The sequence below is a fragment of the Pyxicephalus adspersus genome, chromosome 1 (assembly GCF_032062135.1).
Source record: "Pyxicephalus adspersus chromosome 1, UCB_Pads_2.0, whole genome shotgun sequence".
NCBI lineage: Eukaryota > Metazoa > Chordata > Amphibia > Anura > Pyxicephalidae > Pyxicephalus > Pyxicephalus adspersus.
In genome coordinates this window covers 165,047,555-165,070,032 of record NC_092858.1, presented here as the reverse complement: position 1 = coordinate 165,070,032, position 22,478 = coordinate 165,047,555, and the positions used below count along the sequence as shown (strand labels likewise).

General features: G+C 40.2%; 3 protein-coding genes across 4 annotated transcripts in view; 2 read left to right on the top strand and 1 right to left on the bottom strand.

Annotated features, from left to right (window-relative positions):
* The window catches only part of LOC140336714 (protein PAT1 homolog 2-like), a 19,050-nt gene extending 18,415 nt beyond the window's left edge, over positions 1–635 (top strand). The window contains exon 13 of the mRNA XM_072420052.1: positions 589–635. Within this exon, the coding sequence (XP_072276153.1) occupies positions 589–635 (47 nt within the window). The remainder of the gene's footprint in view (positions 1–588) is intronic.
* Positions 636–4,637: 4,002 nt separating this feature from the next.
* Positions 4,638–12,123, top strand: ATP5PO (ATP synthase peripheral stalk subunit OSCP). 2 transcript variants are annotated; one of them, XM_072398258.1, is made up of 7 exons: positions 4,638–4,746; positions 6,801–6,851; positions 7,671–7,781; positions 8,608–8,737; positions 10,655–10,767; positions 10,906–10,992; positions 11,934–12,123. In XM_072398258.1, exons 1-7 carry the CDS (start codon positions 4,717–4,719, stop codon positions 12,045–12,047), a joined length of 636 nt encoding a protein of 211 aa, XP_072254359.1. In that variant the 5' UTR covers positions 4,638–4,716; the 3' UTR covers positions 12,048–12,123. The 2 variants fall into 2 exon arrangements, with proteins under 2 accessions (XP_072254359.1, XP_072254360.1); XM_072398259.1 differs by lacking the exon at positions 4,638–4,746 and adding an exon at positions 4,896–4,937.
* A 1,918-nt stretch (positions 12,124–14,041) lies between these two features.
* ITSN1 (intersectin 1) overlaps positions 14,042–22,478 on the bottom strand; it is an 89,261-nt gene continuing 80,824 nt past the window's right edge. Inside the window, exons 33-34 of the mRNA XM_072419929.1 lie at positions 21,306–21,479; positions 14,042–19,074 (exon numbers count right to left, since the gene is read on the bottom strand). Of these exons, the coding sequence (XP_072276030.1) occupies positions 18,926–19,074; positions 21,306–21,479 (323 nt within the window). The 3' untranslated portion in view covers positions 14,042–18,925. The remainder of the gene's footprint in view (positions 19,075–21,305; positions 21,480–22,478) is intronic.

Below are 22,478 nucleotides of genomic sequence, written 5' to 3'. Positions count from 1 at the left end.
AAATAAAAAAAAAACACACTTTAAAATCCCCAGATCGCTGGATCGTACTGGAGCTTTCCTTCATCAGGTCCCATGCCATTCTGGAATTCTAATCCATGCAGGGCGCTGCCATCTTCAGCCCTCTTCCTTTTTGAGTATGTCACCATATCTGGCACTGCGTGAAATTAGGTGATGTTGCATACTTTAAAAGGGAAGAGAGTGCGGATCTTGCTGCACATGCATGAGAACCATCTATTTCCCCTCCATGAAGGAGATTGGGCATGCACAGAAGGAACCGCCAAGAGCCACCCGGGATGCTTGACGTATGTAACGTATGAATGGGAGGCTCTGCAGCAATCAAGACACAAATGAAAGGTGCTTCACCCTTTGTCAACAGTTTATGGAATGTAAAATTTGAGTTTCGGTCCGCTTTAACACATAAGTTAGTATGTGTGTGTGTGTGTATATATATATATATATATATAATATTTAAGTAAAAACTTCACTAGATTTGGCACCTCCATCAATCGAGAAAGTATAAAAACTAGAACCAATGATATATGTTTTATTATCTTTCCCGGTCTAATTTCATGGTTTCTTTTTCCCTAGATGTCCTTCAGCACCCCCCTACGCTGTTGTGCCTTCATGAATGCTGAATCGAATTAAAAGATCAGCCTTTGCTTCGCCCACCACAAACTGGTGGATGGAGCTTCTGTTTTTGTAAATTTAAATATTTAATCCTGTTTTAAAGGAAGTTTTTGCTTTGTTTTGTCAAATTTTTGATGTGACTTTCCAGTATGAAGGAGCATGTGCAGAAGGGCCAGAGAGGCTGTGCTGTGTTCCTTTTTGTTTGGAATAACTGAGAGAACAAGTTGTGATGTAAAAAAATGGGGGGTAATTATGATGATGAATGTAATTTATATTTTTGTTTGTGAATTTTGCACAGCATTCACTTATGCCATGTACAGCACTTGCAAAATAAACAAAATCGAAGTGACATCTTTGTGGTTGTGAGTCTTTAAAAAGCAGATGATTGCTTAAAGAAAACAAAGTAACGAATAAAAGATTAAATTTGGCTTCAATCCAGAGACATTCCACATAGTACTTGTTTTCTGAATTTAGGTATCAGTTAAAAAAAATAATTTTTTCTATTTTCTGAGCCAAAATTATCCTGAACCTACCCCGGCCTGTCAATTGACCGTGAAAGGAGACGAAGAACAGCAATAAGCTTATATCTGTTACTCTGCTTTTTCTCCACATTCCAGCCCTGCTGTGCAGGCAATAAGAGTTTTACTACCTGGTTCCCAAGAAACAATTAGTTTGCATGGTCCATGTTCTTATCCTCTGCAATTTCTGACCTGAACCCCTGACCCAGAATGACGATGCAGTTCAGGTTGTCGCACAATTGTCACACCATTATCTGCATGCTTACTTCAGCTGTGTGGCAGAAATTACTGAAACCAACAGATCATCTTTACATCAAAGCAATTGGCCTTCTGTAGAATGTGTTCAGTTTGCATCTCTCAATGGTTGACCCACTTTAAAATGCACACAAATTCCTTTCCTCTAATGAAAAGCCCAAATGCCTTTATAAGACCTCCCTTTCCTTTCACTGCTCCAAAAAGTTGCTTAAAAATGAATTAATTGATAAGCTTAAGAAGCTCATAAGTAAAAGCAACAAACAGAAACCAGATTTACCAATAAAAGCACATTGCTCAATCGGACAGGTATGGATAGACTTCCCCACAGCCAGACTTTTTGGGGTACCCCTGAGACAGCAATAGTTGTATGATGGCAACAGACAATCCAAGCACCATGTGGCTAGCTATTCAGTCTTATATATTTTAAATTGTCTCTGCTGATTTGTATGTGGTCTTAAATGAATGCGATGGTCATGGATGCTGCAGGAAGCCTAAAGCACTGGACTGACAGTTACAAAACCTGTGACTGTCCTTTTTTTTTTTTTTCCTGGTTAATATGGAGCCTGGCAAGGCTGAATGAGGGCCAGGATGCATCCACAAATTCCATGCCATACTATAGCAGCTCTTCCCTGTGTCATAAAATATCAAAGGAGTGGAACCATTTTCACCATGTTTGCCCTTATCCCTGCCTATACTAGTTTTTCTCAGCCTGAGTTCCTCTTGATGTTGCCTTTCTCTGAATTGTTTGAAAGGCTAAAAACAGCACAACTCAGCTGTTTGATGCGCATAGTTGTGTGCCAAACTTCAGGAGAGTGTAGCTCACAATTGTGGGCCAAGGCAGACCCGCTATGTGCACCTGAACTGTTTTCAGTTGAAAAATGCACTGCACTTTTGCACAGTCCTCATTAAGGTAAGTTTCTAATTTTTTGTGTATATTACGTGTTTTGCTTCATGCATGTATGTATAGACATGAGTGCACATGAAGCAAAACATGTATGTTTGCATTTAGATGTGTGTACATATACATAGAAAAGAGAAAATATAGGCAGAAATGGGCAGAGGGCTTTTTGGACCATGTTCCTTCACATTGAAAAGATTGCCTATTTCTTCCTATGATTTCTGATATCATGGGCTTGGCTACAAGCAACATTCATGCAGGATATTGCTTCTGGTTAAAAGAAGGAATCCACCTTTATGTGCTTCCACTGCCAAGCTGAGGGGAGTAAGTGTATGTATATGTGTGTATATATATATATATGTATATGTGTATATATGTGTGTGTGTGTGTATATATATATGTGTGTGTGTGTGTATGTATGTGTATATATATATATATATATATATATATGCAAGAAAATGTTTGGCACAAAGTGGATTTGGCCCTGGAAGTTTGATATACTAGTACTATTTGGTTTGTGTAAACCCCTAAATAATGCATACACTTCAGTATTTATGAGCATTAAGTTAAGCAACAACACAACATCTGTTCATTTCTAAGAGTGCGAGACCCTGCTTGTGAGCTTGGCAATCAATGTGGTTTAATGTTGTGCTTGGCAACCTGGACCTGGACCTCCTTCCATCACCATCAGGTGTGTTAGAATGAGTATGCAACTCAGCTGGACAACTAATTGAAAAATAGTTTGAACAGCAAGTGGAAGTGTGTTTGTATACAATAGTGCTAAGATCAGACAGCACAATGACAACAAACCTATACCACTACTACAAATGAACAGAGGAGTTGTGTGGGGACACTCAGAAAAGGACTATGTACATAAAACATTCAAATACCAATATGTGACAATGGGACAACGGCAATGAGGGGGTCAAGTAGCAGTTTGGAGTGGAAACCATGCAGACATTTGTACTCAATACTTGTGGAAAAAATGACAACAAATTGCTAAACTACAGAAACTGGCATTACAAACCAGGCACAAAAACATTGGTGCAACAGATGAAACTAACATGTTTGCCTATAATCCTTTACTAAGATATTTGATTTCTCTAAAGCCAAACTAAATTGACTTTTTATTCAGGTCACAAATGTTTGTTCACATATTTTTTTTACACTCATACTATTGTGTGATGACATATTTGAAAGTGCCACTTAGTATATATCCAGCTTGATAGAAATGAGTTTGTAGTGTTGCAACAAATGTAACTATAAATGAAGCAAGTTTGTAAAATGTAACATAAGAAAAGTAACACACAAAAAAACATCAAGCATTAAAGATTCAAACTGACCTGTAAAATGGACTGGAGATGAGTACAGAACAGGGCGCAGGTGTGCGCTAATAAATTGCTATCACCTCACCATTCAGGTTAACATCTCCTGAATCACGCAATTCGCCTTAATTGGCATATTCGCGATCTTTGCTCACTTTTGCAGGAAATGGGAAGGCAAGTTCACTAGAACTTGGGCCTGACTTGCGGTAATAGAGCTTGCTGACCGGCGTGTACATACACGCGTCGAACATACGCATATTTCATTGATAAATCAGGCATAAAACCTCATCACACGCACAGCTCCAAGTTTTTTCCCCGGCTCTCTGGAATGGTCTTCTTTATCATATTCGGCTTGCTCCTACTTTCTCCTCATTTAAAAGAAAACCCGTCTTTTCAAACTTGCTACCTGTGCTGCAGGGTTTAGTTTCGCTTTAACAAACTGGAAATCCCTTTCATTTGCGATCCCTCCATGTAATAACACTGGTTTACTCACACTGTGTAGAGTAATGTTATCTATATCTCACATTCCTGTGCAACTTAAAAAAAATAAAATAACCCCATGATTCGCTAATAAGTGTCCTGAGATCTAGGCCATATATATATAGATATATATATATATATATATATATATATATATATATATATAAATATATCTATATATTATATGGTAATATTAATACTGATATTATTAATAATAATTCAAAACAGATTTATATAGCGCCAACATATTACACAACACTGTACAATAAATAGGGGTATACATTATATATAGAGATTATATATATAGAGAGAGATTATACATTTTATAAAGCAAATAATCATTAGGTTACTTAAAACGTGAGAAAGTAACATTGTTTTATTTTTATTTTTTTAATGTATATGCTACATTGATTTAATTTTATATACATTTCTAAGGTTTTACAACCTACATTAGTCGCGCATGCGCAGTAAGCGGTGCAGGCCTCTGCACTACATTTCCCGGCAGACATTGCGGCTTTGCGTGCCTTGCGTTCTTTTTACGTTGACAGGCGTAGGAAGTGACTTGTCTGTGGGAGGCGCCGGTGTGACCTAGAGCAAGCGGCCTGAGGAGAAGATGGCAGCGGCTGGCAGGATCTCCTTGAAGGTAAAAACGGGAAGAGAAGGCTTAGGGATTAGATTTGAAGGGATGGGATGTTTCTTTGTGTTCTGTATATTCACCGGCCCCTGTGTACTTTGTGTCCCTGTTGTGTGTCCTCTCTGTCACGTGTTCTATGGAGGAGACCTCCCTGCATGGACACCTCTGGGTGAATGAAGATCACAGGTCCTGCTTTAGAGGTCAGAGAGATTCCTACCAGGGCTGTATCATCATCTAGGGTGGGAAAGAATTAGAAAACTTACCAACTAACCAATAATAAGATATAAAAAAAAAAATCTAATAAATGTAATAAAACCAATTGGGTTGCTAATGGCAACAGCGCTTTCCTTTCCTTCTCAGTTCTTTTCACATTGCTATGTGTGTTAGGGAAGTCGCCATTGCTGACCTCACCAGCAGGTCATGTGATGTGGGCTGTCATGCTGCTCTAATAGCGTGTAGGGGCTAACATTGGGACTTTGCTTGCTGCATGCTTGTCCCAATCTGTGACCCTTTGCAAGTCATTGAGCTTTTAGCTGGAACTGATATTGAAATCACCAAGACCAATAGAGTCCAGATATTGACAGCTCATACACTGTCTGAGCCCCAATGAAGAGTGAGGGTTGGAGGCTCTGAAACGCGTTGGAATTTTGTTCCTGTTCAATCAATAAATCCGTTATCTTTGCTTCCATAGAGGTGACCCCTATAATACATTCTGGACTCAGTGCCGGGTGTCATGGAGTATCCAGAGCTGCAACCCAACCAGATCTTCATGAGCTAGCTGCCCTTGGCGCGGAGTCTGAGCGGGTCCCCCGTGCCCTTGGCGCGGAGTCTGAGCGGGTCCCCCGTGCCCTTGGCGCTGAACCCGAGCACTCTCTGTACCCTTCCCAGAATTTTTTTTAACCTCCTGGGCAGTTCATTTCTGTTCATAATAGTATGAGTATAATAAAGTTTGAAACACAAAATCATTTTAAAATAATACATTTAATAAACTTGACATGATTTGACTGTTATACTGTAAAATACTGCTTTGAGACATACAAATCCGCTGTATTGCAATCAATACAGTTATTTTGTGTTAAATGCAATACAAAATAATTTGAAATTCCTGCCCCGCCCCTACCGATGGCCGCACGCGCGTCCCTAGGAACTCCTCGGGAACATCAGCACACTCGTCGGGGGAACGATCGAGGAAGAGAATGCGGCCAGAGGGCAGGCAGGACACTGGAGGACACCGATGGGACCAGTTAAGGCTTTATTTTTAGTTTTTTAGCTACCCTGAGTGTGGCTCGGGGTTGCCGCTTTCATCTGTTTTTTTTTTTTTTTTTACCCCGAGTCACACTCTGGGTTACCGTTTAGGAAGTTAAGCTATACTGGAAGAAGCAGCATTTGCAGCTCGTTGACATTGGCCGTAATTGTGACTGGCATAGATAAGGGAAAGCAAAAGTCAAAGAGAGTTGTGGGGAGAATTCTTGCTTTAATGGTTATTGTGTATAAAGAGAGGAGGCTGCGTACACACGTGCAGGATCGTGAAAGATCCTTTCCAACGACAAAAGATTGCACGATGCATGAATGAGCGCTGTACACACAGCACCGTTCTACTCTATGGGGAGGGGGAGAATAATGGAGTGGCACCCCATTGCGCTCTCTCCCCTTCACTTTCATTACGATCATTCTCCGTCTGTGGATCCGCCAGGATGGTCGTTCAGATAAAGAGCGCTGTACACAAGCCAGATGGGACGATTATTGGACGAGAATCATCTGACGTGTGTACGTAGCCTTATTCCCCCTACAATTTTATAGCAATGTCAGAATGCTGCAAAATTCTCTTTCCACCTGAAGTATTACTAACACATACACCTGTAAAAGATACATATAGTACAAAAAAAGTGTGTTAGGAATAATTATGTTGGTCAGCAGGTGGCGCTCATTTTGCGGAGTGATACACCTCCGTGTCACTTTATCTGGAACGTGATCAGACCCTTTATAATAATTATTCAGTTCCTTAATCTTCTTTTACACAGAATTATTATTTCAGTTGTAATAACTTGTATTTTATTTTCTAGGTGCGTTCCTTCAGCACTAGTGCAACCAGACCAGTTGCCAAGCTGGTTAGGGTAAGTACATTTTTTTTCTTTTTCTTATAAATGAAAGAGACACTGTCACAAACCATTAATTTCTAAACATGTTCACTTAACTCACTTTGTTCTTACAGGTAGTCCCTGGGTTACATACGAGATAGGGACTGTAGGTTTGTTCTTAAGTTGAATCTGTATGTAAGTTGGAACAGGTACATTATTTTAATAAATGCAATTAGGACAGATGTTTGTTATAACATAATATTAGGCAGTGTGGTGTCAGTTACTGTAAAAAATCATCACTGTGAGTTAATCACAAAAAAAAACATAAGCATTCATTAACTTCTGGAGCAAGCTGTGCTTTGATATTCAAAAAGAAACAACTGCAGAGTTTGTCTTGGTCAATAAAGTGTTACAAGGGGCTCACCTCCCCAAGATCCCTAAGATCACCCACAACCTCAGCTGTGTTTAGCAAAAGATTTTTTCTGCAAGTTATGCAAACCATCCCCTCCCCCTTCAAGCCTCTGTTCTGCACACATCGAGCAGGGAAGCCCCATTGGTATCTAGGAGGCATCCGTATGTGGGAGGTCCTTAACCCAGGGACTACCTGTATTCTATAATTGGGATTACTGCTGGATGATGTGTCAGCAGTCCCAGCAGACTTTGTCACTCAAATGCAGCTTTATCCAATTCCCCTTCTCCCTGGTAAAAGTAAATGTACGGAGGTAAAGGAACTCCCTGACCTGTTCCTGATCTGTGAAATTACAGAATGACAATCTTGCATATGCATGACAATCACATACCGTTTTATCTTCCTTTATTTCTGCAAGGATTGGACTAACTTTGTATTACTTGTAGCCCCCAATCCAGGTTTATGGTCTGGAAGGTCGCTATGCCACCGCTCTCTACTCCGCTGCTTCCAAGGAGAAGAAACTTGATCAGGTGGAGAAGGAACTGAACAGAGTGTCTGTAAGTGGAGATTTTACAGCCAGTGATCATTTTTTGTTTATAGAGAAATAGAATTTAGGACAGATGATTTCTTTTCTTACAAAGGCCGTTTACATTGAGCTTTTTGAGTGAGATCATAATACTATTTTGGCTCCAGACCTGATCACAGCTGTCTAATAATCACATTTGCAATCCCTAAGCGTACATTAAAATTAACAGGTCTAAAAAAAAATAAATGATGATGATGCTGCTTACTGCCTGACAGCAAATATGGCTACGCTCTGGTTGTCCTTATCCACCCAAATATAATTACATTTTTCTAGCACTTTGTATGGTAACTTCTTATATTAATAGAACTTTTTAATTTTTGCTCTGGATAAAAAGAGGACAAAGGTTTATAATGGTAAATGTCAAAGATTGACCATTACTTCATCTCTTATCACACCTATCACAGAGACCTCCTGTTTGTACACAGGCAGCAGTAAACCTTGAAAGATAAACTTGATCCCTTCCCTGCTTTAGAAAGGTAAACTTGTCAGTGTGCTATTTAGAAAAGTTTTGTCTCTGTCCTAGTGACGTGACAACAAGTAGGGAGAAATCTCTATTACTAGGGCAGCAAAAAATACCAATTTCTAACTGTTCCCAGCGCTCTGCACAACAACCCAAAATGAACCTTGATTATATGGCCGAAGTTCCACTTTAAGCCTGTGATTTATACATGATACTAATTGCACTGATTAAATAGTTGATCAAAGGGACCACTGCTGGTGATTTGCTGAACAATTTATAATTACAATTTGTCTCTCAACACATCAATTTACATATCCCTTTTCCTTTTTTTTTCCAGGCACTTATTAAAGATCCCAAGCTGTCCAGCGTCATTACAAATCCCCATGTGAAGCGTGCACTGAAACAGAAGACTATTACCGATCTCGTAACAAAGGAGAAGTTTTCTCCTATTACCGCAAACTTTGTCAGTAAGTGTTATTGTTCCGTTCCTGCCATTGCTATATGCTGACCTCTCTGTTTTATGGTAACATTGGTGAGGCTGTGTTACCCAAACGCCATAGTAGTAATCTAGTAAAGCAGAGGATGTTGTCTTTGTGTTCTTGCTGCAATGGGGTCTCTTTTGTGCCCTCACATCATATGCAATGGTTTCCTCCTGTGATATGAAGAAGTATATCTAAAACTAATCTGGTTTTTGTTTAGTTTAAGTTTTCTAAAACTTAAAGTGGAACCAAAGTAAAAAAAAAAAAAAATCACACTTACCTTAATCCCGCAGATACCTCGATGGTGCTGGACTTTTCCACAAATAGGTCCTGCGCCATCTTGGAATTCTTCTTTGTCCCAGTGCTGAGGAAGCAATGGGCACCGCCATCTTCTGTCTTTTTGCTACATCTCGCACGGCGCAGGTGATCGTATAACGGAGCGTGCTGTAAAGGGGGAACAAAGTGAGCTGATCTCATTGCGCATGCATGAGTTCGGCATCTCTTTCCCCTTAGTGGAAAAAAATGCCCCTTTTGCACATGCCTGATAATCAGTCATGCGCAGAAGGAGCACTTGGAGCTTCCTGGGATGCATGACGTAGGTATCCCAGAAGGCTCTGCGCTCCCATTCAGTCTTGATTGCCGCATCAATCAAGACTTAAAGAGGCGGTGCTGCACCCTTTTCAAATAAAATTTTTATATATATCTATGGTCTACCCTTTTACGTGAAGTAAAAAAGTTGAGTTTAGGTATGCTATAACTCAAGAGAATCCCACAGTGCACACGGCCATGGTGCCTTAATCCATTCAGTAAAATACAGTAAATGCTCATTGATCACTTACACAGAAGTGTAGAGGAAAGTGGTATACAATAACAAAACTTTTCTTTTTTTTTTTCTCTGGGTTGCTCTCTACTTCTCATAATACCGGTTGCACCATAGCAGTGATGGGAGGGCAGTTTGGTACAGTCTTATTAGCCAATAGATCTCGTCCCTTGTCCCTTGTTTGGAGGGAGTTGATACTGGGGCAGCTTGCGTTCCAGGCAGAAGAAAATGTCACTGCTTCACACACCTTTATCTATAGATATGTGTGAGGACAGTTACACTTTTATTCTACTACTTATATATATATATTTATTTAAAAACTGATTTAATTCTTCTTTAGTTGCTGGCATTCTTGGATGTAAGTTAAGTGGTAAGCACTATATTTGCTGCCTTTACATACTCCATTTATAAACAAGCTGGCCCTTGTGCTGCTTGTTGACAGTGTGAATATAAAATCAGCGGATCCCCCTTACAGAACATATGGCCACAGCACCGGAATTTACCAACAGTCTGGTAAAGTTGGGTAAAAGTAAATGAAAGTATAGCTTGAGGTTGAAGCTAGATGATTGCTCTTTCTATTAAAGCATATCTACATTTAAGAACAAACGTTTTAATATGTTTAGCTTTACCAGTTCCTATATATGGTTTTTTACTTTCCATATTCACCCAGTGGTCTTTCCAGTTCCTGTCCCAGGGTGACAATGCTTTCTCACCATACTGTTTCTATAGAATAACTGAATTGCCATCCTAGGACAGACCTGCAGAGCAACTACACCTTTTCTAATTGACTATCAAGCTTTGAAAGTATGAGTTAATACGAATCTAATAAACCACTTTCAAAGGTATATTTAAGGGAACAAGTTAGTTTTTGCATGGATCCATGTGATCTTGAATACTGGAAGAGGTCACAGGCCTACAGTACATAAGTCACCTTCCCTATAAGTTGGACTATGTTGAGCCTCCAGTTAAGCAGGATGGATGAGAATGTTGCATTGTGCTGTAAAAATGTTTGCTCACTACATGTAATGTATTCTGTCAATCCTTATTCTGCTGTGTGATAGTAATTGTATTACTGTATCTTGCAGATTTGCTGGCTGAGAATGGTCGTCTGAGTAACACTTCTGATGTGATCAATTCCTTCACCAAGATCATGAGCGCCCATCGAGGAGAAGTGTTGTGCTCCGTCACTACGGCTTCAGTAAGTCATATGACCGGCTGTGCTATTAAAGTCTGTTACTCTGCTTTAAAATATATAAATCCAGAAATATTTGCACCAGTTCTGCATGATATGTTTGCACCAGATCAGTAACTCATAGCAATTTGTTCTCCTCTTTAGCCTCTGGATGAAGCAAGCTTGACAGACCTGAAGTCAGCTCTGAACGCCTTCCTTTCCAAGGGAGAATCTTTGAAATTGGAGACCAAGGTAAGAGGTCTTTATATGTTATTATTGGCTGGCAAGGTTAGTTTGTGATTTGTGAACAGTAATAAAGTAATAAAACTGCCATTGGTATTTTTGGTTTCCAAGGATGCTTTCTGTGGGCAATTTACCAGTTCATCTCTTTCTATACCCATTCAGGACTAATGGTGCCTCAAAACAACAAACCCAGCCAAGAAAAATTGATACGGTCACTCTTTGTGCAAATCTGCTGAATGCAAACCAACCTCCAGAAATGGTGGTGTTCGGATTACAAGAACTGTGATTTGCACACTGATTTCTCATTGATCAGTGTTTGAATATTAACCTCCCTGGCGCTAACCCTGAGCGCCACACGGAGTGGAATTGAGGGCTTACCTGGTCCCCATAAGTCCATGGTGTTCTTCGGTGTCCCGGCATCTGCGCCCCCTTTGCGATGGCTGGTGTGTGAATGTTGGGGACACGAGGCCAGGGGATGCAGATGCCAGGTTGGCATGCAAGTGTGCACTGGGGGGCAGGACCGACAGGAAATTTAAAATAAGTATTTTTTATTGTCAAATGTACCGCTTTGACATTTAAAAAAAAAAATCATATTGCCAGGGAGGTTAATCAGTTCATGACAACAGGTAGTTCTGCTTCTTGAATTCTCTGAAGATCAGGCAAGGCTGCATATACATACATGTGATTCTTCCGGTTCATGGTTTTTAGAACCCTAAATCATGTTGTGTATCTGCTTCTGCCCACCATCGTATAGTAAAAAGCACAAAAATATTCACACTGTATCAGTCTGAGTAAAATCAGAAACCCAGACCAGAAACCCAGATGTGTGACCTTTAAAACTATCAAGTCACCTAAATTAAAATGGGTCAGTAATGGCTAAAGGGACCGTAGAAGCTGCAGTGAGAATGGTAAATGTGGAAAATTTTGACATCCGTTTTCTTTTTCTGCAGACCGACCCTACTATCCTGGGAGGAATGCTTGTCAGCATTGGGGACAAATATATTGATATGTCTACCAGAACTAAGATCCTGAAACTGACCAAGATCATGAAAGATACCGTCTGAGCAATCCTCTTCTTTGAAAATATTATATTGATCGCCAGTGTCTGAATAAATCCTTTTACTGAGTACTGTTGAAAAATGCCTCCATGCCTTGTCGTTATTTGCTGGTATCAGCATTTCTTGAATAGGTAACCTGCTTTATTTCTATGCTGGATTGAATAGTTAACTGCAACATACATTTATTTATAGAGCTTGGGAGTTACATTTAGACCTTTTAGCTCACAGCCATTCAAGGGATAGATAGAGGTAAATGCAGAGTTTCAGCTGTTACAGGAAATTTATATAAAACGATTGCCATAATCTTCCTTTCCCAGTGCTGCACCATGTTTGCAAAAATGAGAATGTCTGGGCCCTGCCCCTGGAACCCCCCGGGACACCCCTTATGTAGCTTTTCAAAGAATGTTATTTTTCTGCATATGACATACAATTCAATCGCAGCCTAAGCATTGGTCATCAAAATTGGTTTTCCTTGTTTCTCATGATTGGTTAGGGATTACGTTTGACTTTCTTTCCATTTCATTGAACTCTGCATGTCCCATTCAGGCGTATTTGAACTGGGATTCAGAGGTAGTCTTGAGATGTTTTACAAGTTTTCTTATGACTTACGTTCTATTGAGATGTTTGCCGATGAAGCCAAGAAAGTTGTAACACCAAGTCTGCCACAATCTGCGTGTAAATAGAACACTCATGGCCCTAACATTTGAACACATTTTATGATCCAGGAAGCAATTGTTCTGCTTACATTTTTTAAGAGTTTGTCAGAATGCCTTTAAGGTGCAGTTATGCTCAGAGATGTGGAGACAAATATAAAGAAAATAACATTGTAAAGGCCATTCCATATGTAAATGCAATTTTTGTACACATCTTGGGTAGAAACTCCACGCCATTGTGTCAGCCAAAAGACACAGAATGGCTTTCTGGTGCAATCATGCTTAGATCCTTAGGTATCTTTTCTATTCTGAAGAATGTTGCTTGAATAAAAAACAAGTTACTGCTGACTCTCCCTGGCTTATGATGGAGGGAGACATTCCCCTGTCACAGGGAGGGCTGGAAGCCTGGTTTTCTGAAACAATGTAATACTGAAAGAGGGTTGAACTAAATTCAAAAATATTCACATTTTGTTGCTTTGCAGCAGGAATTTAGGACACACTTAAAATGTTTCTGGATCTATCTACCAATTATATAAATATAATAATTATAAATAATATATGTATAAGAAAAATAATTATAATGTCAAAGTGAAAGCAAAAATTACAATTATTCAGTAAATAAAAATGAATCCCTGTGAGGGATCCTTTGTCTCCGTACACTTGTAGAACCGCCATTTTCAATATTTGACCCCTCTTTAGAGAACTGCTCAAGCTCATTCAGATTGTGTGGTGACTGTAGTCTGCAATCTTCAAGTCATTCCACAGATTTTCAATAGGGTTTAAAGAGAAACTAAAATTAACAGCCCCCCCAAAAAAATACACCGCATGTGTGAGATTGGCAAATTTTTTTTCTTTGCACGAAAAGGTTCCTTCTGCTTATGCCCGAGGATGTGCAGGAGCACCCAAGAGCCTCCAGGGATGCGTGACGTAGACGGCTTTGCGCTCCCAATCATTCTCGATCGCCTAGGCCAGGGGTGTCAAACTCTGTCCCGCAACGGCCTTTTTTTGGCCCCCAAAGGAATCCTAAATATGAATTGTTGCTGGCCCCCCGCTGCATTGAAATAGCGCCTTCTACTGCAATTCCCGGCATTACTCACGTCTATAGACCAACGGGCTGTCTGCCTATGTGTGGCCCAGCATTGCACTGCACATAGATACAGGGAATTGTTGTAGCCGTGCTATTTCAGTGAAGAGAGAGTTCCAGCCACTCATAACATAAAGCCCCACATTGGGCTGTTTTATAGACACAGTGTATTGTAGTAGCGGTGCCATTTCAGGTTTGGCCCACGACTTTGGCTAAGTTTTTGGCACAGACATGGACGAATAAAAAAAACCACAGACACAGTATAATACTTCACTAATAGATTTAATAAACTTTATTCCCCACCAAAGCAACATGAAATTCATACACCACAGAATAGGCGATAAGATGTCTTGATATGTTGGCTGGACAGACAAAAAGTCTACAAGTTGCAGTTCAGCTAACCAGACAATACACTGAAATTGTCAGAACGATTCTTTACAACAACACACCTAATAACCCACTCAGATCTGGGTTCTAGTTCTGGTCCTAATAGATTCCAGGGGCTTCCTTAATGAAGAGGTTGTGTCAAATCTGAACTCACCAAGTAATTTGGGCTCTATAACAAAAGTCTATTGGGTCCACATTGGCTGAACATGCATATTTATGTCTATAAAGAGAGGAGGGAAGGCCCTGCAGCCATCTCGTCTTACATTTCTCTAAGAAAGGGTGTTCGGTCAGTACAATTCCAACCATTCAGCTTCTGCTCACACCTTCCAGGACAGGAGATGTCTGCTGGTGTTTGGTAGTAAATTTCTAGGTCCTGCTCTCAGCAAAATTCAGCCTTTTCTCAAACTTTTTAACATGGGGAACCCTTGCAATACTTTTCAGATCTTCAGGGAACCCCCTGCTAAAATTATTATATCCACAGCTCACAGTACATTAGTGTGTTGGTCAGTAGGAAAAATAACTCTTACATTGCTGGCTATTGGGAAGAATGTCACCCTGACAGCCAAAAATATAATTGTTGTCACCTAAACTGACCCGAGGGGAACAAATTGCTCAAGGAACCCCCTAGCAACCCATAGTTCCATGGAACCGTGGTAATAATAATAATGCTGTTGGGTAGTGATAGTGGAGAAATCCAGACATTCCCCAATCAACCATAAATGAGGATATGTTCTCTTATGTTGTTCATCGCTTCTTCAATATATGGAGGTGGTGGCACCTAGACATATTGGACTTCTGGTGGGTATATCTCTCCACACACATCTCAGAGATATTGTATATAGTCCAGCGTGTGAATTAACTTGCCAGCGGTCACTCAAGACAGAAATAATATTTTGGAATGAAGTTGGATTTTTTACATAATCCTGATACAAACTAACCTGAACAAATCGGCCGTCAGTGGCCTACTTAATATTTTCACATCAGTAAAAATTATCCAAGAAAGCAGGACAGCAACGTTGACATAGAAACAAAATACTTTAAAGGTAAAAGCCTTCATGTGGCAAACAAACACATGCTTTCGGAATAGATTCCCTTCAAGGTAACCAAAAAATTTCCTCAGAATAACAAAAAAAACAACAAAAATGGTGAGTGCAAATTTCAACACTGTCCCTAATAAATAAATGCTAAAATATTTAAGTATGAAATGTAAACGCTGATAACTTTGAAACCCCTACAATGTTCCAAAATACAATTATATTACAGTGGTCTGTACTTCTATCCCTCCCCCTCACATATTATATCACAGACCAGTAACCAGACCTTTCCCTATGCCGAAGGTAAACTCCCAGCATCCTCTGCGGCTGAAAGCTTGACCACAGCGAGAGAGAAGAAGGTCCCCGGCTCTAGTGGAAATGTTAATTTGTGCAACGGTGTGCGTCCATTCTGGACTATAATTTAAAAAAAAAATATATATGATATTGCCTAGAGGCTAAAAAGCATTTGTAGGAATTGCCATAGTGGCATACGTACCATATTAAAACACACGTACCTTATATAATGTCAATAAATTAAACATCATACTCTACGGCAGTATTCAGTAGTCTCACTGGTAAGCGCCGCCAATGTCCTGGAACAAGAGCAGGCGGCATGGCGCTTCCATAGTTCTCTGCCACAGAGCCCTGACCTTTATCTGAATCAGCTGCTATTATTTATTCACACCCAGGAATGTCCCCTTCAGGCACATTTTATGTTCCATGGTATTACCTGGACCTGACAGTGTTCCCAAAGGACTAAACAGGATCAGAAAAAAAAAATGGCAGACTTGTTATTGTGCTGATGACAGGTACACTTTAAATAGATCAATAGCCATATAGGCAGAATGAATATAATAAATATCAATGAAAGGAAAACGAACAGCCAAATATTGAATAAAATAGCAAATCGAGTTGGCTTACAGAATTATAAAAATCAAATTTAACTCAAATTTGTTTAGCAAAGCAGCACAAAGTGGAAATGTCACCTATAACAAGCAAAATTCAGCATACTGGGGTCCAATGTGATTTCAGAATGGCTGCATTGGGATATACTTAATATATCATTGGCTGCATTGGGGTACTTTGCTTAGTGTTCTGCCACACTGACCCCAAACCATAATTTATACGCACATTGATTAGCCAAAACACCAAAACCACCTACCTAATATTGTGTAGGTTCCCTTTCCTCAACAAAACCAGCTCTGACCCATCAAGACATGGACTCCACAAGCCCCTAAGGACATTAGCAGCAGATTCAGCACATTCTACTGCCCGGGTAAACAATGCACCTGGCCAGGGTGTAGAGGGGTCAACAAGGGCACTCTGACCCATCTGCAGTTATGTAGCAAACAGAGCTGCACTGAGAGACGTGACAACATTGTCACAACCCAGCAATTCATTGTTCAGCAATTTGCTCTATAGTAGTTCTTCTGTGGCATCAGACCAGACCGTCCAGCCCCCATGACCAGCCTGTGTCCTGATGTCCTTCCATGTAACACTTTGGAAGGTACTAACCACTGCATATCAGGAACATCTGATCCCTAAGATTACGAAGATCCATACTCGTTCCAAATTTTCCTGCTTCCAACCTTCAAGAACTTCCTATTCACTCCCTTATTATACATCCCTTCCCTAACAAGTGTCTATTTCTTTAGTCTGTGGTTTTACTATTTTGGCTGACAGATGTATGTATATCTATAGATAAATATAATCACATATATTCTCCCCTTCTCCCTATGCAGTGATTTCAAATTGCTATAGAAAAATAATAAAAATAAGTTCTTCTTGCCCTTACTGTCTATATGGTGGCGCAGAGCTGGTCACAGTTGGCTCTTTACCCGTCATAACAAAACAAGCCACCAACACTATGCAGAACTATGTATGAAGGTAGCGCAAATTTACATCAGTCCCCAAAAGAAAAATTGGGGATTTTACTAGTTACCTGGTCTTGATTCTGAATCACAGGCCCATGACAAGTATGGAGAAAGCAAAGGTTAAGGAAGTGTAAGAATTTCCTCTGCTCTATTACCTTGGCATGATACCCAGGGAACCTTTTTCAGAGAGAGAGAGAGGTCTGCTAGATCAGCGGTTGCCAACCAGTGGTCTGCGGCTCTGGCTGCTGGGTTCCCCCGCTGATTATGTCCCCTGTATGGACACAACTTTTGTTGTGTCCACAGCCCTGTGCTATTGTCCCCCAAGGTGTTTAGCCAGCAGGTCCGAGCCTGCGATGGGCGGGTTCTGGCATCATGACGTCACTCTGGGGGGGGAGTCTCTTCCGCTTTGAGTGACACACGGTTCCCTGTGCATGCACGAATTCCGGACCTGGCGCATGTACATGTGCTAGACAACATTCCTCCCATTATACATGATTCCTGAAATGTCCTACCAGTGTACAAAATCATCATGAGCAGTGTGGGGATTGCTCTGATCCTCATGATCTAAATAATTTACTTGTGCAAAAAGTTTTGACATGAAAATGCTAGAAGAAGAAAAATGCCATTGTGCCACCATTCTTCGTACCAAAATTGTACCGTATAAAAAAAAAAGCATATCTATAGGGGACATTTAAAGCAACCCCTACACTTCAATGAAAGAATTCTACAATGCAGTCTGCAATAGAACATCTCCAGCAGGCAGCAAGTCCTCCATCATGATCAGCACAGACTTGCAGTGTCAGATGCCTATGTCACCCATAACCTTCTATGGTTCTGTCAGTCCTATTGGGGACATAGAAACCAGAACCATGGTGGGGGAACCAGGCACCTGACACCTCTGGACCTTCTGCAAGAGGCCATAGATACTCAATAAAGACTCACTTACTGCATGATGGGTATATGTCATTACCAGACCGCCTATTTTAGATTTTCAAGTGTCAAAGTTGATTAAAAACATACATAAAAATATTTGAACCTAAGTAAGCAAATATGTCCCTTTTAGGAAGCTTTCAAATAAAGTGAAACACCCCAGGGCTTTATGGAATGTGTGCTTCATAAATTATGAACTTTTTTCACTACAACCACCAATCCATTTCAAACTTTTTGAATGCCGATTGGTGGGGAAGAATAAGAGAATATGTAGGGTCCTGTGAAATCTGGCATAGATGCACATTAATGCAGTATATTTGTAGCTTGTTTCATTTCTATCGGGCTGATTTTTTTTAAACACTCTTGTAGCATAAAACTATTTATGTCTCGCCATCAGAATAATAAATTAAATAGAATGTAACTTCAGATATTATGGAGTGTTTAGGACAATAATAAATTAGCAATGTGAATGAATGTTGCATGGCTTGGTCTCTTGATAATTTAGTCAAAATTCTACACGATTCTGGAGTGGGTGTAGAACAACAAGTGTCAGCATGACAAGGCGTGTCATGCTCTAACAGCAGGGAATCATGGGTAGCTGGACCTGAAATCTGCAGCATTCCCTTCCAAACTCTCAAACATACCGCCTGCTTCATCTACAGTTAGTGACAGGAGGGGAGTTCAGAACACAGTTTAAATGTTCTTATCACAGCGAAGGTCATCTGTACCCAAAAAAATACAACTGGCTAAAATCTAAAATGGAGTCCCACATATAAAACACAGACATTTTCTTAGAAAATGGCAATCCCAATTAAAAATCTGTGACGGCAAAGCGGCGATGTTTGATCCGGGTTTGGCAATGTACCATCGTGAAGGGCCCTGCAGACAGGATGGAAGGAGGACGCGACTTGTACAAGTCTTCTTACGGCTCATCAAACAACTGCAGGTCCAACCGGACGACAATTTCCCCTGTTGGGACCTCATGCAGCAGCAGACACTTAGTAACTGGACCCTTCGAGCCTTGATCTTTCTTAATGTCCGCTACTCGTATTTCTGTCCGTCCAAGGAAATCTAGGAGATAGGTGGTAGAAGGACATTGGTCATGAATTTGTCCTGAATTCCTATTGGGTAATAAACATAAAAATATATATATAGGAATCTCCTACGTAATTTGCAAGTTTGTATTTCGATAGTCAAGTTTCAGTTTTTGGTTTCTATTTCATAAACGATCTAAGGATCTATGGTTCTGTTTTAGATGGTGAATCCCAGGTATTCCCACCCCTAGTATCCCCAACCCCCCTGTATAATCATTGCTTTATATCATATGTGTTTCTTTCTTTGGTTTTATTGGATGTACATTTTCTCTATTTTCATATTGTTCTTTCTTATGACTGTACTATTGGAATTTAGCTTTTGAAATGCAAATAAAAATAGATTTACCCATAAATGATCCAAGGAAGCCCTATAGAGTATCAAGGAAAATCCACATAGCAACCCTACATTCTGCCAATTCAACGTAAATCGGGTTGCCGTGTATATTTAGCTTTCGTTTGGCTCCTCCACCAAAAAAAAAGGGTCAGGGATTGAATGGGTTAAGGCTCTTTCCCCTACAACGAGGAATGGCTGCCTAGGTACTAGATTGTAAGCTCTTCCGGGCAGGGTCCTCTCCTCCTGTATCACTGTCTGTATTAGTCTGTCATTTGCAATCTCTATTTAATGTACAGCACTGCGTGATATGTTGGCGCTATATAAATCCTGTTTAATAATAATAATAATAATAATAATAGGTACTATGCACCAAGTTCTGAAGGCAAGGAAGGAGAGTCCCATGCTCTCTCATACCTGGACATACTGGGTGTTTGTTGAGTGGAGCCCAATGGTAGAGAACAATATGTAAGTAAAGGAAGTGGTGGGGATGGGGGACTAATATGTGCACCTGTTAATTTGTGGATGGTTAAATGTACATGGTCCTATTAAACCACGTTTATACTTTAAGGAAAAAAAAATGGATAAACTCACATCTGGTCTACAGACACCATTCTTGACCCAAGACTCATCAGGTTAGAACCTATTGATAGACCAGTCCTTTGTGGAGTCACAACTTCCTATACACCAAACATTTTGTTTTTTCCCTCTGAACCCAACTTCAATCAGTGACTTGGTCTTAAAATGTTCCCCTTAGACTAAATGAGTGGGACCCAATGCTTCCTTTAAAATGACTGCTCTACGAAAAAGGGACCTTTGATAGTGACCAATTAACATTGGTCACTATCAAAGGCATCTATTGGTCAGGCATCTATATATGCATTTTGGCCAACTATTGAGTGACTTGATTTTTAACTTCCTATGTCCCCTGAAAAGCAAGTACTTCAAAACCCGTTGGGATTCTAAGACTATTTTGAATTAATATATCAATACAAACTCATAGTTGTCTATGGACCTGACACTCATCTGTAAATGAGATGTAATAAAATTGCTACTTGAAGCTTTTTGAATGATATCATATTCAATGTTGTTAACCCTTCTTTTAGACAGACCAGATTTGGGTTTATGCGATTTTTTTTTTCTTTATCACTATATAGGCTTGGTTACTCACACAACTTACATAGGAGAATCATTCTTCTTTTCTTTCTCTATGGTTTACAAATATGTTTATACTTTATGCTTTTTTATTCTTTTAGATTGCATTCTTTTCTATAAGATAGGTGTAATCTATCTATCTATCAATTAGGGTGAATTTCATTTTATTTCTTGATGGCAGCCCTGAAATAAACTGTATTTTGGGGAGCAAAGTTGGCTAGAGCTAAGCAGGAAGTGTGAGCTATGTCCAGACTGGTTTTATTTTCCTTATTTTGTTGTCTTGCATACTGCTTGCTTGCACACTGAGTACCATGATTCATCATCATATCTGAATCTATTGTACTCAGATATACACCTAAGTACAAGTGTATACCCTGTGCTGGCTGCTCGTAGGGTTCAGAGATCTAGAACAGGAGCAGCCTTTGTAAAGCTGAAGGAGCTTCACATCGCTGTCTTTACAATGGATTTCACTTTTGTGGCAACGGTACTCATGAACTTAGACCGCAGGTACTCATACATGGAGTACTGTCAACACATAAGGTATTCTAATGTGAAAACAAAGAAGTTGCTTCAATTTTGCATCTGGCTGTGTTTTCCTTTTCTGGATATTTAAACCCTATAAGCAAGCCCAGAATATACACTTGTATTTAGGTGTATATCTGAGTACAGTACAGTAACATATCCTTACACACAATATAGATACAGTCACTGTCGGTACTGACCGTCCGGAGAAAATTGATCCCTTTCAAAAACTGTGATACAAAGAACATCCTGCTCCAGATCCTTTATAAAGAATTGGCAGTTGGAATTCCACTTGGGGTTCAGAGTGTCTTGGATGGTCTTGGTGATGTGGCACTGGGAGCCCATTGTGATCTCACAGTATGGATTGCTTTTACCTGGAAGAAACAATACACATTGGCATAAGATTTACCTCATAGTCCGCTGTAAACTTGTTAATGTTCTTATGGGGTTTGTCTGACAAACAGTGTGTCAGATTGGGGTTAAAGTAAATGTCAGGACAAAACATAAAGAAATATGCTGCACATCTCTGCAATACAAGCACATATTCCATATTATATCCCTTTATAAAAGTATAAAGCTCTTACAGTGAGGGAAAGAAGTATTTGATCACCTTCTGATTTTGTACATTTGCCCTCTGACCAGTCTATATTTGTAATATTAGGTTTATTGTAGGTGTGAGGGACAGAACAACAACAAAAGAACCTTCAAAAACCCAGTGCTCATAAGTCAGAGCTTGATATGCATTGTAATGAGTGAAATAAGTATTTGATCCCCTATCCTCCAGCAAGATTTCAGGCTCCCAGGTGTCTTCCCTGTATGCAGGTAATGAGCTGAGATTAGGAGCAGCCTCTGTAAGGGAGAGCTCCTAATCCAAGCTTGTTACTGTACCTGTATAACACACCTGTCCACAGAAGCAATCAATCAGATTCCAAACTAGCCACCATGGCCAGGACCAAAGATCTGTCTAAAGATGTCAGGGACAAGATTGTAGACCTACACAAGGCTGGACTGGGCTACAAGACTATCGCCAAGCAGCTTGGTGAGAAGGTGACAACAGTTGGCGCGACAATTCACAAATGGAAGAAACACAAAATAACTGTCAATCTCCCTCGGTCTGGGGCTCCATGCAAGATCTCCCCTCGTGGAGTTGCAATGATCATGAGAACAGGGACGAAGCAGCTCAGAACTACACGGGGGGAACTTGTCAATGTTCTTAGGGCAGCTGGGACCATAGTCACCAAGAAAACAATGGGTAACACACTGCGCCGTGAAGGCCTTAAATCTTGCAGAGCCCACAAGGTCCCCCTGCTCAAGATAGCACATGTACAGGCCCATCTGCAGTTTGCCTATGAACATCTGAATGATCCAGAGGA